The sequence below is a fragment of the Leptodactylus fuscus genome, chromosome 6 (assembly GCF_031893055.1).
Source record: "Leptodactylus fuscus isolate aLepFus1 chromosome 6, aLepFus1.hap2, whole genome shotgun sequence".
In the NCBI taxonomy this organism is placed as follows: Eukaryota; Metazoa; Chordata; class Amphibia; order Anura; family Leptodactylidae; genus Leptodactylus; species Leptodactylus fuscus.
The window spans coordinates 154,551,846-154,569,952 of NC_134270.1; the positions used below are offsets into that span (position 1 = coordinate 154,551,846).

At 41.8% G+C, this 18,107-nt stretch overlaps 1 protein-coding gene across 2 annotated transcripts in view; it reads left to right on the forward strand.

The window, feature by feature from the left end:
- Nucleotides 1-1,927: 1,927 nt before the first annotated feature.
- The window catches only part of TRIM29 (tripartite motif containing 29), a 50,074-nt gene continuing 33,894 nt past the window's right edge, over nt 1,928-18,107 (forward strand). For both annotated transcript variants that reach the window (XM_075277646.1, XM_075277647.1), the window contains exons 1-2: nt 1,928-2,708; nt 13,460-13,555. In XM_075277646.1, the coding sequence (XP_075133747.1) occupies nt 2,106-2,708; nt 13,460-13,555 (699 nt within the window). In that variant the 5' untranslated portion in view covers nt 1,928-2,105. The remainder of the gene's footprint in view (nt 2,709-13,459; nt 13,556-18,107) is intronic.

An 18,107-nucleotide genomic window follows, 5' to 3' on the forward strand; every position in this document is an offset into this window, starting at 1 on the left:
ACACCATTATTACAGGATTTCAGCACTGAATCACTATTGTTTTTTGTTATAAGCAATTATTAGAGGACAGCAATAACGTGATTTGTATTAGTCAATAGAAGCTTGCAGGCCTTCATTCTGATGCTAGGTTCACATTAGCACTCGGCTTGGGGGCGCAAAAAAGGGAAACCCAATTTGCTTAAAAAGCGGTTACCCATGGACCCCATAGTCTATAATTTTCCACCCAGTTTTGCTTGTAGGACTTTACTCTTCATATTTTTCAAGTGGAATGGGGGACAGAATCTTGGAATGGAGACAAAGCGCTAGTGTGAAGCTAGACTTAATAGCCTCACTGACATACACCATTATCAGAGGAATGCAGTACTTGCTCACTATTGTTCTCTGTTATCAGCCATTATCAGAGGACCTCATAAAATCTTATGCTTATTATTAAAGTCATAATTCTTGAAAAAGAGAGACAGCTGTCAGATGATTGTCTTCACGTTGGTGGGATAGTTTGCACCCATACTGTATAACTAGGAAACACTGGGTACTTTCTTTATAGATATTACTCATTGAAAATAAAATAGAACGGGATCTCTTAAAAACAAATTCTATCCTGTGATCAATAGAGGCTATGGGTAAGTGTGCAAGGGACACATAGATACAAATCTGGAGATAGGTAAAATGTTGTTCCTCTAGCCATGGGAATTTCTCACAAGCTGAATCAGACTATATGCAATAATAGATGTCTAAAATGTCAACTAATAGCTCACAACCTCGCCTGCACAAAAGTTTGCAAAGGGGTGGGGGCTTACCCTCTAAGAACAATGGGTTGCATTCAAGGAAATCCACAAGAATAATAGAGTGACAACTCGTACAGTTTTCTCACATGTGACCATGCTTGGATAGAAGTCCACAGTAAAGGGTTCTCCCTAACTTGTGTAGGACATAAGGGCTTGCAAGGGAAAAGAGGGGAACAGTTCCTGTCCTGCACTCCATTAGTGAAGTGTGAGGTTCTCACATAACGTAGATGTGCTGTCAAGGAAAAGAGTTTAGGTTTGGAAGATTGACCCTGCCATCGGCCTTACTTCGTTGTAGTTTATGGATACTTCTATTGGACCAACTGATCTTCCAGACGAACCATCTAAAATGGTGAAATAATATGGGAGCGGTTTGCAATATCTACAAAGGCTTGGGGGACAGTATCATCTTATTTAGATGTCCATGCATCTCAAACAGCAACAGAAGCTACACATGTGATTTCAGCCTAAAGTGGTCTCCAACTTACTGCCCTCCAGCTGGTGCAAACCTACAATTCCCATCAAGCTTGCAGACCACTGCCATAAAGCAAATACACATTAGGATTGGTAATTTTCGTAAAGGAAAGAGACTTTGCATTCCTTTCAGATATTATCTAAGTGTACTTTGCTTTACAAGCAGGTAGTAAATAACACATCATATCTAGGAATAAAAAGTTTCCTCATCATGTCGTCTTGACTATGTCTTATTGTTTTGTAAACTTTGATGGTCTCCAACACCTTGCTTTGTATGTAAAATGTGCTGTGATCTTCGTAGGTCATCTTAAATGTGTTTCTGATCTTCTCACAATACTCAGATCTACGTTTGTTATTCCAATATTGATCACAAAAGGGAATTAACTTCGAGTTGCTTTATTGTGGTTTGCCTCTAGAGGATTGACTAAGTCGTAGTTGTATGTAGGACACTAAGAAGTCATAAACTACCAAATCAGCAGGTTGGAGAGCCAGAAAATAATTGTCCGTACTCACAGCTAGGACAGGTTGCAGCCAGCTAGAAAAATAATTAAAAAAGAAGTCTCATTCTGTAAAAGAGGGCAGGGCAGGAATGTTCTCAGAGCTTCCTGGGTGTGGATCAGATTGTGTAACCTTAGCTGTCTCATCTCTTCATCATATCTCCTCTGCTGTTGTTCATCACCATCGACAGGAGACCGGAATCAGGTTTCTTCTTCAGGTGTGAGTCACAGCCAGATATTTATCAGAGTACTTTCCTCGCTCTACCTGTGATCCTTAAGTATCTCGACAGGTTTAGCAGCAGAAGGAATCCGCAGTATTATCAAAGGTCCTTGAAAACCAAATACTAAGACAATGGAAGATCAAGAGGTGAAGACAGCCAATGGCTCCCATTCCGAAGACGGCAACGATACTTTCCAGCAAGATTCTTCCATCACAAGTATTGATGAAACGCCAGAGCTCCTAAACAGCCCAGGATCAGATCAAGGAGGTGTGAAGGCCACCGTGCTGAAAGGTAGTCCTGGGATTGGAAGTATCAAGTTTAATCGTCTGAATCTTTTTAGTGGATCTGATGCGAAAGCTCCTGGAAGCCCTGGACATGATAGTTCAGAAAATCGCAGGTCTGTTCGTGTAAGTGCAGGGTCTAGTATAGAAAATGATGACGTTCTCTGCGATTCCTGCATCGACGACAAGAAGAAAGCTGTAAAGTCCTGTCTGGTGTGCCAGACTTCCTTCTGTGAAATCCACTTGAAACCCCATCTTGAAGGCGCTGCCTTTCGGGACCATAAGCTGCTGGAGCCCATTAGAGACTTTGAAGCCCGAAAATGTCAACTTCACAGCAAGACCATGGAGCTGTTTTGTCAAACAGACCAAACCTGCATCTGCTACTTGTGTATGTTCCAAGAACACAAGAATCACAATACCGTGACGGTGGAGGCTGAGAAATATGTCAAAGAGGTAAACGTTCACTTTTCCTTCCATTATTTACATTTAGGATGAGTTAACAATAATAATTTTTATAACTTTATAATTATTATAAAATAAAGATGGCGGAATGACTGTAAGAAAGTCTTAAGGAGCCCATACGCATAAGCTTAATTATGGATGATCTTCATAGGACTGGTTGACCATTGTGTATAAGGATATTGGGGTGAAAAAGGATCGGGCTATTGGATTTCAACATGTCTGATTCTTTTGTTCTTAAGGGAGATACGCCTCCCATAATGGTGTGCGGCAGTAGCTTTCTTCCCTTTGTATTGTAAACCCATGCACACTCAACCAATCCCACTGTATATAGGGTGTATAGCTGTCGAAAATGTATGATTGGCAGAGAAATGCGATGATTTCCATAAAAATTTTTCCAAAAAGATTTGAAATATTTTTTGACTATTCGATCAATTTAGTTGTCCCGGCTGATATTTGCACCCGATGAGTTTGATGTAGGATCAATGGAGTAAAAACTAACTAAATTTCCCACGAAAAATTATGTCAATTTTTGAGTTTTTAGTTATATGTACCTCTAGGTACCCCCAAATCTGCCCCATCGAGGGTTCCTTAAACATCCGCATAACAAATTTGTCAAAGTTACTGAATTCTCCCTCGTACAATTGGTTAGTTGGCGTCAACTAGAGTTAATAATATATTATAATAAACCGATATCTAAAATTATTTTATTGCACTACTCATTTGCCGCCTCCATCCGGATTCTTAGGGGTTATCCCATTAATATTTGATGAATGTAAATGGATTACAATATTAAAAGAAACCTGAATATTAAAAATCTGGAAAATTGAAATAATATTAAGCAATAATTGGCAAAGACTAACGCGTTTCACATCCCCATTAATACATGACACTCGTGAACTACACAGTTCATTTGCATATGCATAATGATTAAATTTAGACTAATGAAGAATATTCATGATGGCTTTGACTTTGTAGATATAAAGAAAGTAAAAAATTTTGAACAATTTTTTTTTTGTTAAATGAGAACATTCGTTTTATAGATCTTGGTGGGATGTCCCATGGAGGAATGTAGAGTTTGCAAGTGGTTAAATCCATAAGGGCTTAAATTCTGCTGTGGTCCTGTCTGAACAAAACCTAGGCTGAGGGCGTCTCCTTTATTACGACATTTCATGAATGCCTCTGTATAATAACTAAAATCTACGGCTGTTGTGCTGCCACACCCTGGGTGTGCCTGCGCAATGTGGAGACCAGCCACTTGCCTGTAGCCTAACACAGCAGGTTAGCAGTTAGTTACGCACGCTGACATCACTAAGACCCCACCTGCTGAGTTGATAAATGACAACTTGCCGTTGTGACCTGCATGCTCAAGTATTTTATCAGTTTAGGGCTTCAGGCTTAAAAACTGGATGGATCCAGATCTAGTGTTGCAAATTTAAGATGGCGAAACGCGGTAAACTGTATATTTTTAACATGCTCAAAATGGAAATATAGTCGCCTAAAGCTGCAGAACAATGAAAACGATATCAATGCAAAATCTATCATCACTGGTGTCCGTCAGACCCCGTTGACTATAATGAACTGTTCCTGTCTTTTGGATCTCATCAGGACAGTACAAGGCTAAAGTGTAGGGCTATGTTACAGGGGTTTCCCACTTTGGAATGGCCAGGGGGGGAAGGGGGGTAATACAAAAAATACAGGATACTCGTCTACCCCTGAGCCTCTGTTGGGGTGTTGGGTCCCCTGTTCTATTATGTATACACACTGGTTAGGCTAGAAGTGTAATGGTTTACTACATCCAATTACAGGTCTCAGCCATCACATGTTGGGTGAGGGTGACATCTTAGCAGTGATGTCAATGGCACTCGAAATGTTACTCCCGAGGCTGATGATTGGGCACATTGGGCACCGGAATGGCTTCACTTCTGGAATAACCCGCATGAAATAGAATAGAACGTGAGACCCAACATGGCAATGGAGCAATGAGAGTAGAGGATATCCTTTCTTTTTTTAATTTTACCCCACCCCAGTCCTCCTTGGGTTTTCTGCTTTGACTGTTAAGGGTGCATTCACAGGAAAATAGGATTGAATTTGGTATGGAATCTGCATCGGATTCAATGCTGAAAAAAAAAGCCTCCCATTGACTTCAATGGGTTCCTTTTTCTGGAACCCATTGAAGTCAATGGGAGGCTTTTTTTTCAGTGCTGAAATTCCACACAAAATTCCTCACCATTTTCCTCTGTGTGAATGGACCCTAAGATTGGAAAATCGGAAAATTGAGCTAGAACTATATAGTGGATAGAGTTGGAAGCAGATGGCTCTGTCCACTGTCACTGTCCACTGTGCCAATGCCACAGTACTACAGGTCACGTCCTATTCACATGAATCAGCACTGAGCTGCTGTATTCTGGGGTGCAGTGTACAGTTCATCAGCTCAGAATGGGTCAGCAATATCAAATGCCTTGAACGTCCCTTTAAGTAATATCGACATGATATTAAAATGTAATTAAAACTGAAGGTGAACTTTGTCACTTCTCTACCCAAATAACCCAGGTTTATTGCTTCTTGTGTTGTGCGTGTCAAAGATTTGATGTATTGCCTATTATTATGGACTAGCCTACATACCAGCACTGTTGGTAATGTTCACATGGTGCTAAAGGTCGCAGTTGTCGTAGCAAAACAGGTTCAGGGACAGTCACGTTAACACATATTATACAGCAAAGTGAAAATGCTAGTAATGACTCAATTCAGATTCCTTACTCCATGTTTGAAGACTATGGGTTATAGATATCATGATATATACAGATATATACAGATATCATGGTAGTCTGTCTGTGCATGTCCTATATACTGCCATAGGGAGCACTGACAGTATTTCTTTGTTATTTTCCCATGTATTGTCCTTGACTGGCTACAATAAGGAAATAATGGCCATAGAAAGCTCCTGCATTCATGATCATAACCAGTCTAGATGACTGAGGGTCACCACTAGGGCTAAGTTCACATCTGTGCCAAAGTCTCCACCACAGGGCCACCGTACAGAGGACTTTTATCTTCACCAGTTTCAGTATAAAAAATGGCGGACCTGTCCACATGCTATTTTGGTCTTTGGGCTCTTTCGGCATTTGAGAGCGCAGAGCAGATGTGAACCTAGCCTAAGATGGTTACAGAAAACCTTTAAAACTCTGGAATTTTTAAAATTATTTATATTTGTGAAATTTTAACATTCAGGATATGGTTACATGGTGGAAAATGAAAAGGAAGTCCTGTTCATTTTCTGCTGCCATATTCGACTGTGGGCTACACGTGACAGTATACCAATGCAGGGCATCTGCATATGGTTGCAGCCATTCTGCTGCTAGGTCCCAGATGAATGGGCCTCACCAACAGGGAGTCTCGAACATGCTGAGCATGCTATATACATGTACAACCAAGCCTGCAGGTATATAGGGTTCAGGAGAATTAGCTGTCGTATGAATGGGCTTTCAACCAACTATGGAAGATGTATGGGCACCTTTATGGGGAGAAAGTAATGTCTTAAGTAGCCCCCGCAACCCAAAATTTAACCTGAGATAAGCAGTGTCTAGTTGGCATCAGCTGTTACCTTGGACCTAGTAGTAGTTGGCACCACAGTGTGAAAAGGAGGTTCAAGTATCATTGCTTCTGGGCCACCCAATAATGTTATACATCTGGACGAGGTACTCTTACCCTGCAAGGACATACCCATGCATCCTTGCAGTGTTATGCAGCAGCACATGCGGGGGATGGCTCTTACTACAGCTCTTATAGGGTGCGCTGTCTGCCCAGTCAGTGTGTACCCAGCTATGGGAACCATCATGATGCAGTTCCCCACTGACCCAGCAGTCATATGACTGCTGGGGCCGGGAACTCTATAAGCGGCTGTGTCTAGAGGACCCAGATCAGCTCTGAAGTAAGACCAGGAGACTGGGACTAATGTATCCGCCGCCGTTACAGAAGTCAGCAAAAAAACAAAAAAAAAGTTCCCCCCAGGTCTATTATGATAATGTGTAAAAACATAAAAATAAAAAAATAAAGTGAAACAACAAAAATCGCCAATACCATGCCCAGGTCACAGGTTCTAGCCCTGCCCTGGAAACACAATGAGTGTCATCTATGTATATATTACCATAATGGAGAGGGAAACAAAAATAATATGAAAAATGTGAAAAACAGACACATTTTCACTTTTCTTTTTACATTTTCTTGGCTACAAATATAAAGAAAAAAAAAAACAGAAAAAAAATAAAAACAAAATTAAAATCCTAAAAAAATTGCAAAAATGATTTAAATAAACCAAAAGAAAAAAAATGTTATAGCCCTCCAAACTGCATGTATGAAAAACCTATTCACGTGGCATAAACGTGAATCTCATCCATCACATTGGAGAAAAATATGTGCAGGGGAAATGCTGCGATTACTAAAACCGTTGCGTTTTTGGAAATCGTAGCATGTCAATTATACCTACGGAAACGTTGGTGGTTTCCCTATAGGTGTAATGGAAGCAGAAAGACCGCAGAGTATTTTCTACTCAACCATTGGGCTGTTTCCATACTCCCGACCGCTCTACTAGGCTGGAGACATGGGTATTGTCATCTCCACCACAAAGGGTGGGGAGTAGTGTTGATCCAAATAGTATTTGAAACATAGTATCGAATACCACGCTCCCAGTGGCGTAACTACCGCCATAGCAGCAGAGGCAGCTGCCACAGAGCCCGGGACATTAGGGGCCCGGTGACAGCCGCTACCGCTGATATCATTATACTTGGAGGTCTTTTCGGACCCCCGAGTATAATGATTGGCGGACCGGGAGAGGTAAGAAACATAAAAAAAACCACTGTTACTGACCTCTCCACAATCCTGGCCAGGCCTCCTTCCTAGTTGTCTGACATCTCTGACGTCACATGAACCCGGCCTGCGTCCCGGGTCATGTGACGTCTGACGCCTTTGAAGAAGGATGGCAGCAGAGGCCGACAGCGTAGGAGTCGGGGGACAGGTAAGGAACAGTAGTTTTTTATGTTTTTATTCCCCCAGGTCTCCGATTATTATACTCTGGGGTCTGAAAAGACCCCAGAGTATAATAATTGTTTATGGGTGTCCACAGTGGGGCATAATAGTGTGTGCAGGGGCCACTAAGGGGTACAATACTGTGTGCAGGGGCAACTATGGGGGATAATACTGTGTTCAGGGGCCACTATGGGGGATAATACTGTGTTCAGGGGCCACTATGGGGGATAATACTGTGTTCAGGGGCCACTATGGGGGATAATACTGTGTGCAGGGGCCAATATGGGGGATAATAGAGCACGCAGGAATGCGTAGGAGGGGGTCGGTTGAGGTCTTCGGAATCGGTGTTGGTCGGGGGGGGGGGGGGGGAGGCCATGTCAAAAGTTCGCCATGGGGCCCCGCCATTCCTAGTTACGCCACTGCTCGCTCCCATAGGAATGAATGGGAGCGGGCGAACTGCAAGGGGTTAAGCGCCAGCCGCTCCCATTCATTCCTATGGAGCAAGGTATTCGAAAGTAGAGTTTCGAATACTATTCGCTCATCTCTAGTGGAGAGGAGAATGACCCTCTAAGTCCCACCCTCGTCCCTTTAGGTCGCACCGCCGTGGCAAGATTTCTTTTTGTAAACAATTCACCGCGTTCCTCTATGAAAGTAAGTTTTGGGTGGAGAATCTGGGCAGATCAAATACACAACTAGTTCCTACTCCCTGTCCTCAACTATATACATGTAAAGCATTTAACAAGCAATAAAGCGGCGGCTCTGACTGTGCCGTGAATGCGCTTTCGGTAGATTTATAATTTGTCATCGGTTTTACAAGCTGAAAGGAGAAGTCACTGCTGTCACCGCCGAGCGCTCTGACACTTCATCTTGTCGTATCTGGGATATAATTGCAGATAAAACGCTCCGGAGCAGTTCTGTGAGCGCAGATTTCCCTAACTACAGTACAAAAGGTCATTAGTAACAGAAGCAAATGAGTATACAAGCCATAAACTAGACACGTAGAGGCGCAGCTTGTGTGTGAGCTTTAGAGGAGAAAATGTAATTTACGGAGGAGAAAAATAAAATGGTATCATCAATGTTAATAGTTTATTCATGGAGCAAGAAAATCGAACCAGAGCTTGTTTACGGGCAGTAAAATCATCCTAAAATATATTAAAAACAAATAAAATAAAAAGAGAAAAATATAATTATTTAAAGTAAAAGGAATTTACATAAAGTCATAATATTTGGAGATTCTTTCGCTTAACTTTTACTCATTGTGAGCTGCACCCAGTTTTCGTTGCGTATCGGGACTTTGGGGCTCTGATGGTGCCCTCTTATTGTGTTGGAGGGGTCGTAGAGTTAAAGGGATTGGTCATGTTATAAAAATATTTCCCAAGACTGGATTCACAGCAGCGTTCACACTCCGTTCGGGGATTCTGTTCCTGAATCCACTTGAAAAAGGTGGAGAGAGAAAAGTTCTGCAAGACTTTCCTCTCTGCATTTTTTGGGTGGAAACATGGAGGACCCCATTACAGTCTACAGGGTTCATGGGTTTCCGCAGGTAACCCGCTTTTTAAGTGGATTGGCTTTCCGCTTTTCAGGTTCTCAAGCGAACCCAAAGAACAGATACCCTAATGTTAGTGTGAACTTAGCCTAAGGGTGCATTCACACGGAGGAAAATAGGGCAGATTTTGGCACGAATCCATGTGGAATTAGCACGGAATCCGCGTTAGCTTCCACGTGGAAAAAAAAGCCTTTATGCCAAAATTCATGCCAAAATCCGCCCAGAATCTATGCCATTTTCGTCCGTGTGAATGCACCCTAAGACCCCCTGTACTGTTTGCCATCTCAATATAAGGCTAGTTTGACATCTGCACCAGAGTCTACGTTGAAAATTCTACCACAGAAACCGATAAAAATTGGTGGTGGACTTGGGTCTTCTGGTTTCAGTATAAAAACTGCAGACACCAAATCGACACCTTTCAGACCCCATTATAATATATGGGGTCCACTGGTGTTGCGGTGGCCATTTTAGTTCATCCAAGAGGAATTGTCATTTGTTTGGTTTTGGAATATTTGGCTTGAACCCGGCTCGGAACAAATTGATTTGCCCACCTCTAGATATTTCTATATTTGGCTAACAGTAGATAAAATGTAAACAAGGGAAAGGAGAAGACTAATGGAAGACAGCAGGGAGACTATTTTCTGGGTTTAGTGTTCCTATAAGCTGAAGTATATAATGGGGTGTACGAGTCCTGGGTTCGAATCCGGTCAAGGACAATTCTGCAAGGAGTTTGTATGTTGCGTGTTTCCTCCGGATACTCCAGTTTCCTCCCACACTCCAAAGACATAGTGATAGGGAGTTTAGATTGTGAGCTGTGCTTGAGACAGCTATAACCAATGGTTTGGGACTACCAAAAATTGAATATATACAGAATTGGATTTGGAACTGTACTTGGGACAGTGTTGACAATATGGAATTTGGTGATGTACCCTAAACCCCAATGAGGAGGAAGAATTCAAGATTAACTCCATTCACTTGCTCCAATATATTTAACTTAATTTGATAGTAAATTAGACTTTATATCCTCTGGAAACAATGGATCTCACCTTTGTAAGGAGAACTTTACAAGGTCGATGAAATCAATGACATTGTGAGAGAGTCTCTCCAGTCGCTTCCCGTAGTGGCATTAAGCCAGTTAATGAGTAAGACAATTTAGCTGGGTTTGCTTCCAGCAGTAGAAGCTTCTCCTTGGCACAGGCCTTCAGGTCCTTCAGAACAATTCAAGATGCAAATGAAGATGCTAAAAGCTAATTAAGATAACAATTAAGGGGGGTGGAAGACTTTTGGATGAAGTCGCGAACAGGAAATTCACACCATTTGCATAATGATATGAACGATTTCATAACTATATGGCGTCCATTAACTGGGTTAAACAACTTAACAGGATAAGAGGGAAATTTATCATCTGAGGAAGAATCCATGCCAGGTTTTATGAAGAAGCTATTTCTTTTTCCTTTTTTTTGTTCTGTACTGTTCAATGAGCAAAATTTATCAAAAAGTTGCATGCTTGTCTCTAGACGGCTGTTTCATATTAAGTACATTTATTTTATACCCTACTGAATGAGCGGAGTAAGTTTGCACAAAAATTTTGCAAAATTTTTCTACATTTGCATTGCATTTGCTTGTGACAATGGCGTCTGTCATAGGGCGGATTTATCAGGTTGGCAGTGAACAGTCAGCTCTTGAGGTTTATGTTTTGGAAGAAGGAAATATGGGCAAGTGTAGAGCTGAGAGACTCTGACAAGAGACAAATTGTGAGGGGTGGGTCAGAGCATCTCCAAAATGGCGTATCTTCTGGGGTGTTCCCAGTATATAAAGGTTTATATCTACCAAAAGTAGTGCAAGGACGGATGAGTGAGCTAAGACTTATTGGTGTTGGTGGGGAATGATATCTAGGCTGCTTGGTCTGATCCACTGAAGAGCAAAATCAAAAACTGAGGAAAAAACCCCAAGAGTTGTCACTTACTAGATCTTCACAAAGCCTAGTTTTGAGTCAATGTTAGTTTTAGCTAAGTTAAAAGTATCTCTAACTTTGGAGGACTTGGCATTTTTTGCATACTATTAATCTTATGTGTATGGTCATCTTTACTGTTAGATTTATGGTAAGTTCACACTAGCGCCGGACTCTCCGTCATTCAGGTCCAACGGGGGACCCAAAACATGTAGACTTGGACCAATACAATAGCAGTTACACATGGAGCCTTTGTTAACTGCATTGGTGGTTGTCCATTGTTTAGTAACTGATAGTGGCGGAGACTCAGATGCATATACGAACCAAAGCCTGACCCAGTGGTTAAAATGGATTGCCAGAAATCCCAGAAGTGGGACACTAAGTGATATAAATACAGCTCTTGTTCAGACTAAAAAATGTCCTTTATTTCTTCACATTAAAAATATGGTACAGAAACCATGACGAACAAGTGAGAAAGTGAGAAAAACATAAACGTGGTTAAAAAAAACGCTAGTTGTTTACATATCTGGCTGACGCGTTTCAAGACACTAAGTCTCTTAATCATAGCCTCTCAGTCGTTTCTATAAAAGTAACATCGACTTGGTTTTTATACCCATGTCTACAGATCGTCCGCAGCTGCTTCTAATTACACTTCCTTTCCAGGGTATCGTACCCTCCCATATTCTAGTGCTTCCGTACTCTTTTAAACATCTAGAGTTCATACCATATACAAGTATGCAAGTTCTCCAAATACAAATGAATAAATATATAAATAAATAAATAAATGTATAAATGGAACTATGAACATATATTATAAATTATAAATAAAAAAGGATACGAAGATATATATATAAAAGCATGTACTCAGTTCGTAGTACGTAGTCTGGATAAACAGTACTCATTATAACGGGGCTAAACCTATGTGGCGGAGCTCCATTCACCACTCCAAATAGGTCACGTGACCTCGATCCACCAATAAGGGACTGTATAGCGAAGCTCCATTCACAACCTCGATTGGGTCACGTGGTCTCTATCCACCAATAGGGAACTACAACTACCTAGGGATAATATGTCAATGGCCGGAATGTTTTGTTGGTTCGAATATAACAAAATTTGGAATAAGGACCCATCATGCAAACCAACTTGTTTCAACTAAGTGATATAGCTTCTTGGACTAGTCTTCTAAGCAGTAGTTGACCAAAGTGACCAAAGTAAGGGAACTTCATTTGGTCTAAGTCCACCATTCAACATTGCTGCTCATAGACCATGAATGGAGATAAGTGAATCAATTCGACATGAATTCAATTAATTCTGATTTTACCAAAATTTTTGTCAATCTGTATCGGATTTGACCACATGAATAGATCAAAATGGCGGCTGACATTTTATAGATTGGAAGAAGAGACAAAGACATTTTATATGATCTCATAGGGAAATCTTGCTATCATAGGTCATAGGAGAAGTTCAGGGCACTTTTGATTTGAACCAAATTTTGATGGCCGAATCGATCAAATCAAACCTGAAAAAAATTTGGTAGCGAGTAAAAAGAAATACTGAGCCGATCCTCGTGTATGACCACTGTGTGGGTGAGTGGAAGTAACGGAAAGACAAGTGCCTGCTCACCTGGATGGGTTGTGATGAAGTCACATCAACCCAACAGAGCCTTAAACACGAGTGGATCCTGGAACGTGATGTATGACAGTAGATCATGGACCAACCTGATGAGAAATCAGGCTGAAGGACAGAGCTCACCCAGGCAATTCCCAAAAAATCTTCTTTATTAGTTTTGTTAGAACATGGCACCTTTTTTTTGCCATGTTCTAACAAAACTAAAAAAGAAGATTTTTATGGGAATCGCCCGGGTGAGTGCCGTCCTTCGGCCTGATTTCTCATCAGGTTGGTCCATGATCTACTGACAAATTTGGTAGCTTCCCCCAAGCCTAACCATGAACCTAATAAATAATACTGAGCAACGATAGACATGAACATAAACCAAAAATTCTCCTACTTCTGGACAGGATATCTGGTGGCGCTAGTTCCCTGGGTCTACAGACATTGCATTATATCACATTTATTAGTATAAACTCACATTCCGATACCGTCCATGAATCCACCAGTACATACGACATGATATTGTAAATTCTGCATTGCATAAAGTTACATCTGCAAAATAATGACCTGAAGATTATACGACGTGTCTAACGCTTCTCCCTTCCATTAAAGGCAGAGCTGTCTGAAATCCAGGAGCAGCTTCACCTCCAGTTACTTGATGTCGATGATGAGGTGGAGAGATGGCACAAGGAGAAGGATCGTATTAGGGTAAGAAAGCTGTCATCATTATTTTATAGCTTTGATTTTGCATTTTATTTCGGCATGGTCTTGAAAGCTTTGTCATCTGGACCAGCCGCACTACAAAGCGTTCAGCAGATAGATTCTATTTTATCATCCATATACATACCTGACACGTCTTGCGAGGACATTTTAATATACCTAAAGAATGTATTTAGATCTTTTAAGACTTTACTTTCTGCCGCTGAACCCGACTGTTCGTAATATGATAAAGATTTATGCAGCATCTTCAGTTATGGGGGTTGAGTCATTGTATTATGGTAAAAGTAATGGAACCGAGATTTATTGTCGCTGTCGGAATACCTTGCATTGTTAAGAACAGAGAATTGGAAGGTGTCTATATACCCTCAATGGCACTTGTTCATCTGACATCTGTTCCCCTTGAGCCCACCTGTTTGACCTGACGTGCATGTGTTCTCAATGGGGAGACATGGCGTAAGCCCTGCCAGACATCTCGGGTAGTGGTGGCTTATCTTCTTTGAGAAAACATTAGAAATTCAAGATACCCAACCCTTTATCTGGACATACACCGTCAGGAAGGATTGGGATGCCTTCATATGCAAAAGATAGTTGGCAAGATTTGTTGAAATGAGCAAATTTAGACCACTTTGTTTTAATCTGCATGGGGGCTTCACCATCTGTAATAGGGTGGAATATGCCCCCAGTGGCGCCCTGGGATCTGTTCTGATCTCTTATAGGAAGGAACTGATGAAAGTGCAAAATGTTTAAAAAGACATCAAAGATATCAATACAGTCAGAAAGATCCCATTAACTATAAGACTAGTTTCACACGGTATAATCTGAATCCACCTCCATTCCATATGGACTAAGCCTCCCATTGTTGTTAATGGGAAGCAACAACTGATACTTCTTCTTTTTTCGGGCTGCTTGATCTTGCCATGGATTCCATGGCTGATTCAGCCACCGGATCCATGGCACAAGGCTGACTGTGTCTAAGGCTAGCCAGAGAGTTCTGCTTGGCTTTCCGCTATGGGATCCACCACACCGGAATTTGGAAAGGAATCTGAGTTGGCAGACTGCCTTAAATTCCTCTGCAAGTTATATGGGGTGAACCTAACCCAGTGAGGGTGTAAGTTTGATGGACTTTTCTATGTGTACGATTAAGCAGATTCTTTGATGGAGGAGCCACGGACACAGATGTGAACTTAGCCTTAGCATACCGTTGTATTTAAGAAGGGTTCCAATATCGTATCACTTCCTACAGAGGCTTAAAATAACCAACACTTGGTACTCATTTCCATGTTCAACCTGGGAAAGCCTCCATATTCGGGTTCCTAGCTTTAGCTGAGATTCTTCCCACACGACAATCACAGTCTGAGTGTTAATGCTTGATAGGGAGATTACTCCTTAGCCACATTACTCCTTAGTCACTCCTTGGCTATCCCTTACATCATACAGTGATGGCGAATCATTAGGATGTGTCACCTCTGGGACTTCCACTAAACCTATCCTGAGAAAGAAAGGTTAGCAGTGTGGAGTCTCTGGCCATCTCCAATGAATTGGACCACCACCAATTATCAAGCAATGGTCTATCCTAGTGATATGTCATCACTTTATCAGAAAAAACCCTTAAAGGGGCTGTCCAGGATTTAGGATTAATTTTCAGTTTTTTTTTTAATAGGACAGTCTTTAAATATCTGATTGATGGGACATCCAGCCAGCCCCCTCACTAATCAGCTGCATGGGGCTGCTTCCACCGCCCATATTATACACAACATGGGGCTTGAAGCAGTGTGTAGTGGCACAGCGCTAGTACTGCAGCTCAGAGCCCATTGAAGTCACTGCAGTACCTCCACCTACTCTCTATACAGGGATTGAAGCTATCTGCTTCCCACCCCATGTTGTATATAGTACCAGTATTGGAAGTGCCCCATAGAGCTGATCAGTGAGGGGGCCAGCTGTCTGCTCCCACCAATCCAGAATAACCCCTTTAAGGTCATCCCCTTCAGGTCCTTACACATTGTTGTGCTGTGGTTAGACGTTGTTGCATGGTACACATTACATTTTGAAGATTGTAAAGTCAGCCAAAGTAACCCAACACCCTCCTCCACTGCCACAGACGTGATCATAGACTTCATTAGTCTGAATTATACCCGAGGCTCTATTAGACAATGAAAGCGCGTCTGGTTTGATGTTAACCTACGCGATCTTGGCGAGCCGGTAGACTTCCTTATGTACTGAAGATCTCCTTTGAGCACTATCTAGCATTTCTAGCACTGTCAGACCTCTCTACACATCATTCCGAGCTTTCAAGCGTAGGACTTGGTATGTGACATTTATACAGGTATGGGGTGCACATATTTCATTTTGGTGTCACTTCCCCTACATTAAGCTATTTTTTAGTGTGGAGCTGCAGGCGCACACCTGTCTTACTAGAATGCAGATGAGGATGTTCAGGATGAAAAGTTGTGAAGTACATTTTTGTAGGTCTTATGTGTGAACATAAGCCAAGATGAAAGTGTTTGCTTTGCCAACTTTTTTTTCAGAAGTGTTGAATGACTACAGATTAGAATACTTACCGTAGTACAGTCACTTGCATAAAATACTTGATTTTTCCCCAGCCTGTTTTCCAGCAGATGGATGCTATGGAGCGGCTGTTCTTTGTGATGATAATGTACCAGTAAATTCTCTATTCTGGATGGATGTGTTATAGAAATAAACAATTTTCTATGTGTGTTATAAATTCTAAAAAGGAAGAAGAACTTGGTAAAAGATTATGACCAGGACCCGAGAATCACATTGGCTGCAAAAATTTTTGGTAGCAAGCTGCAGAACCTCATGGGATGTGCGGGTTTTGGTGTGGATGTTGGCATGGCTCTGCCAGTGCAGATTCCAAAAAGTTGAATCGCTAAAGTCCGGTTCATATCTGCGTTTGGTTTCCATTTGGGGAGTCTGCTTGGGGACCCCCAAACGGAAACCTAATCCGCATAAAAAAGCGGTTACCTAAGGAGAGCCGCAGACTCCATAGACTATAATGGGGTCCATGTGGTTCTGCTTGAAGGACTTTTTTCTCCGCATATTTCATGCGGATATGGGAATGCCCAAACGCAGATGTGAACCGGATAAAATAGAAGGACTCGTTTTACTCATCTTACCGATCTTCTTCTATTGTTCCAAGGCTTCCCTGGTTCTCCACTGGTCCTTGCCCTTCCATCTCTAGCAATGACCTGTTGGCATATGTGAGCACTATCGACATGATGGTCTGTAAACTGACCAAGGGACCAGGGACATGGCAGAAGATCGGAAAGGTGCCTGAGGCACAATGATTTTTATTGCTATCCATATGCAACACTAATCTTTGACAGTGGATATTTTAATCATCCTTCATATAAATGAGAAAAATTTGCAAAAAATGATTGTTCTTTCCACCAAAAAATTAAACACACCCATTGTAGGGCAAGCTCAATTCCCACACCGAAATTTTCCTGCAATTTATTAATTTTCTTAACTTTGGTGATTGTCCATTTCTGTTGCAGAGTCTCATTGCAGATATCAACTAGTTGGGTGAAATCCAAAGTCTAAATTTTACAAATCTGTGTTGGATTTAGCCTAGATTTCCCCATCAAAAATTTAATCTGGAGGAACAAAACAGAATATTTGCTTGTAGTCATATCTGGATGGTTGAAGACTACAGCTACCGTGTTTCTCAGAGAATAAGACAGGGTCTTATATTATTTTTTGGTCTGAAATGGATAATCGTTAGAGATGAGCGAACAGTGTTCTATCGAACACATGTTCGATCGGATATCAGGGTGTTCGCCATGTTCGAATCGAATCGAACACCACGTGGTAAAGTGCGCCAAAATTCGATTCCCCTCCCACCTTCCCTGGCGCCTTTTTTGCACCAATAACAGCGCAGGGGAGGTGGGACAGGAACTACGACACTGGGGGCATTGAAAAAAATTGGAAAAAGTCATTGGCTGCCGAAATCAGGTGACCTCCATTTTAGACGAATAGTGGATTTCAAATCCGGGTCATATGAGAATGTGAACTTTGTGACTATGAGACAGGGATAGCTGTACAGGCAGGGATAGCTAGGGATAACCTTTATTTAGGGGGGAATGTTATTAAAAATAACTTTTTGGGGCTCTATCGGGTGTGTAATTGTGATTTTTGTGAGATAAACTTTTTCCCATAGGGATGCATTGGCCAGCGCTGATTGGCCGAATTCCGTACTCTGGCCAATCAGTGCTGGCCAATGCATTCTATTAGCTTGATGAAGCAGAGTGTGCACAAGGGTTCAAGCGCACCCTCGGCTCTGATGTAGCAGAGCCGAGGCTGCACAAGGGTTCAAGCGCACCCTCGGCTCTGATGTAGGAGAGCCGAGGGTGCACTTGAACCCTTGTGCACCCTCAGCTCTGCTACATCAGAGCCGAGAGTGCGCTTGAACCCTTGTGCACACTCTGCTTCATCAAGCTAATAGAATGCATTGGCCAGCGCTGATTGGCCAATGTATTCTATTAGCCTGATGAAGTAGAGCTGAATGTGTGTGCTAAGCACA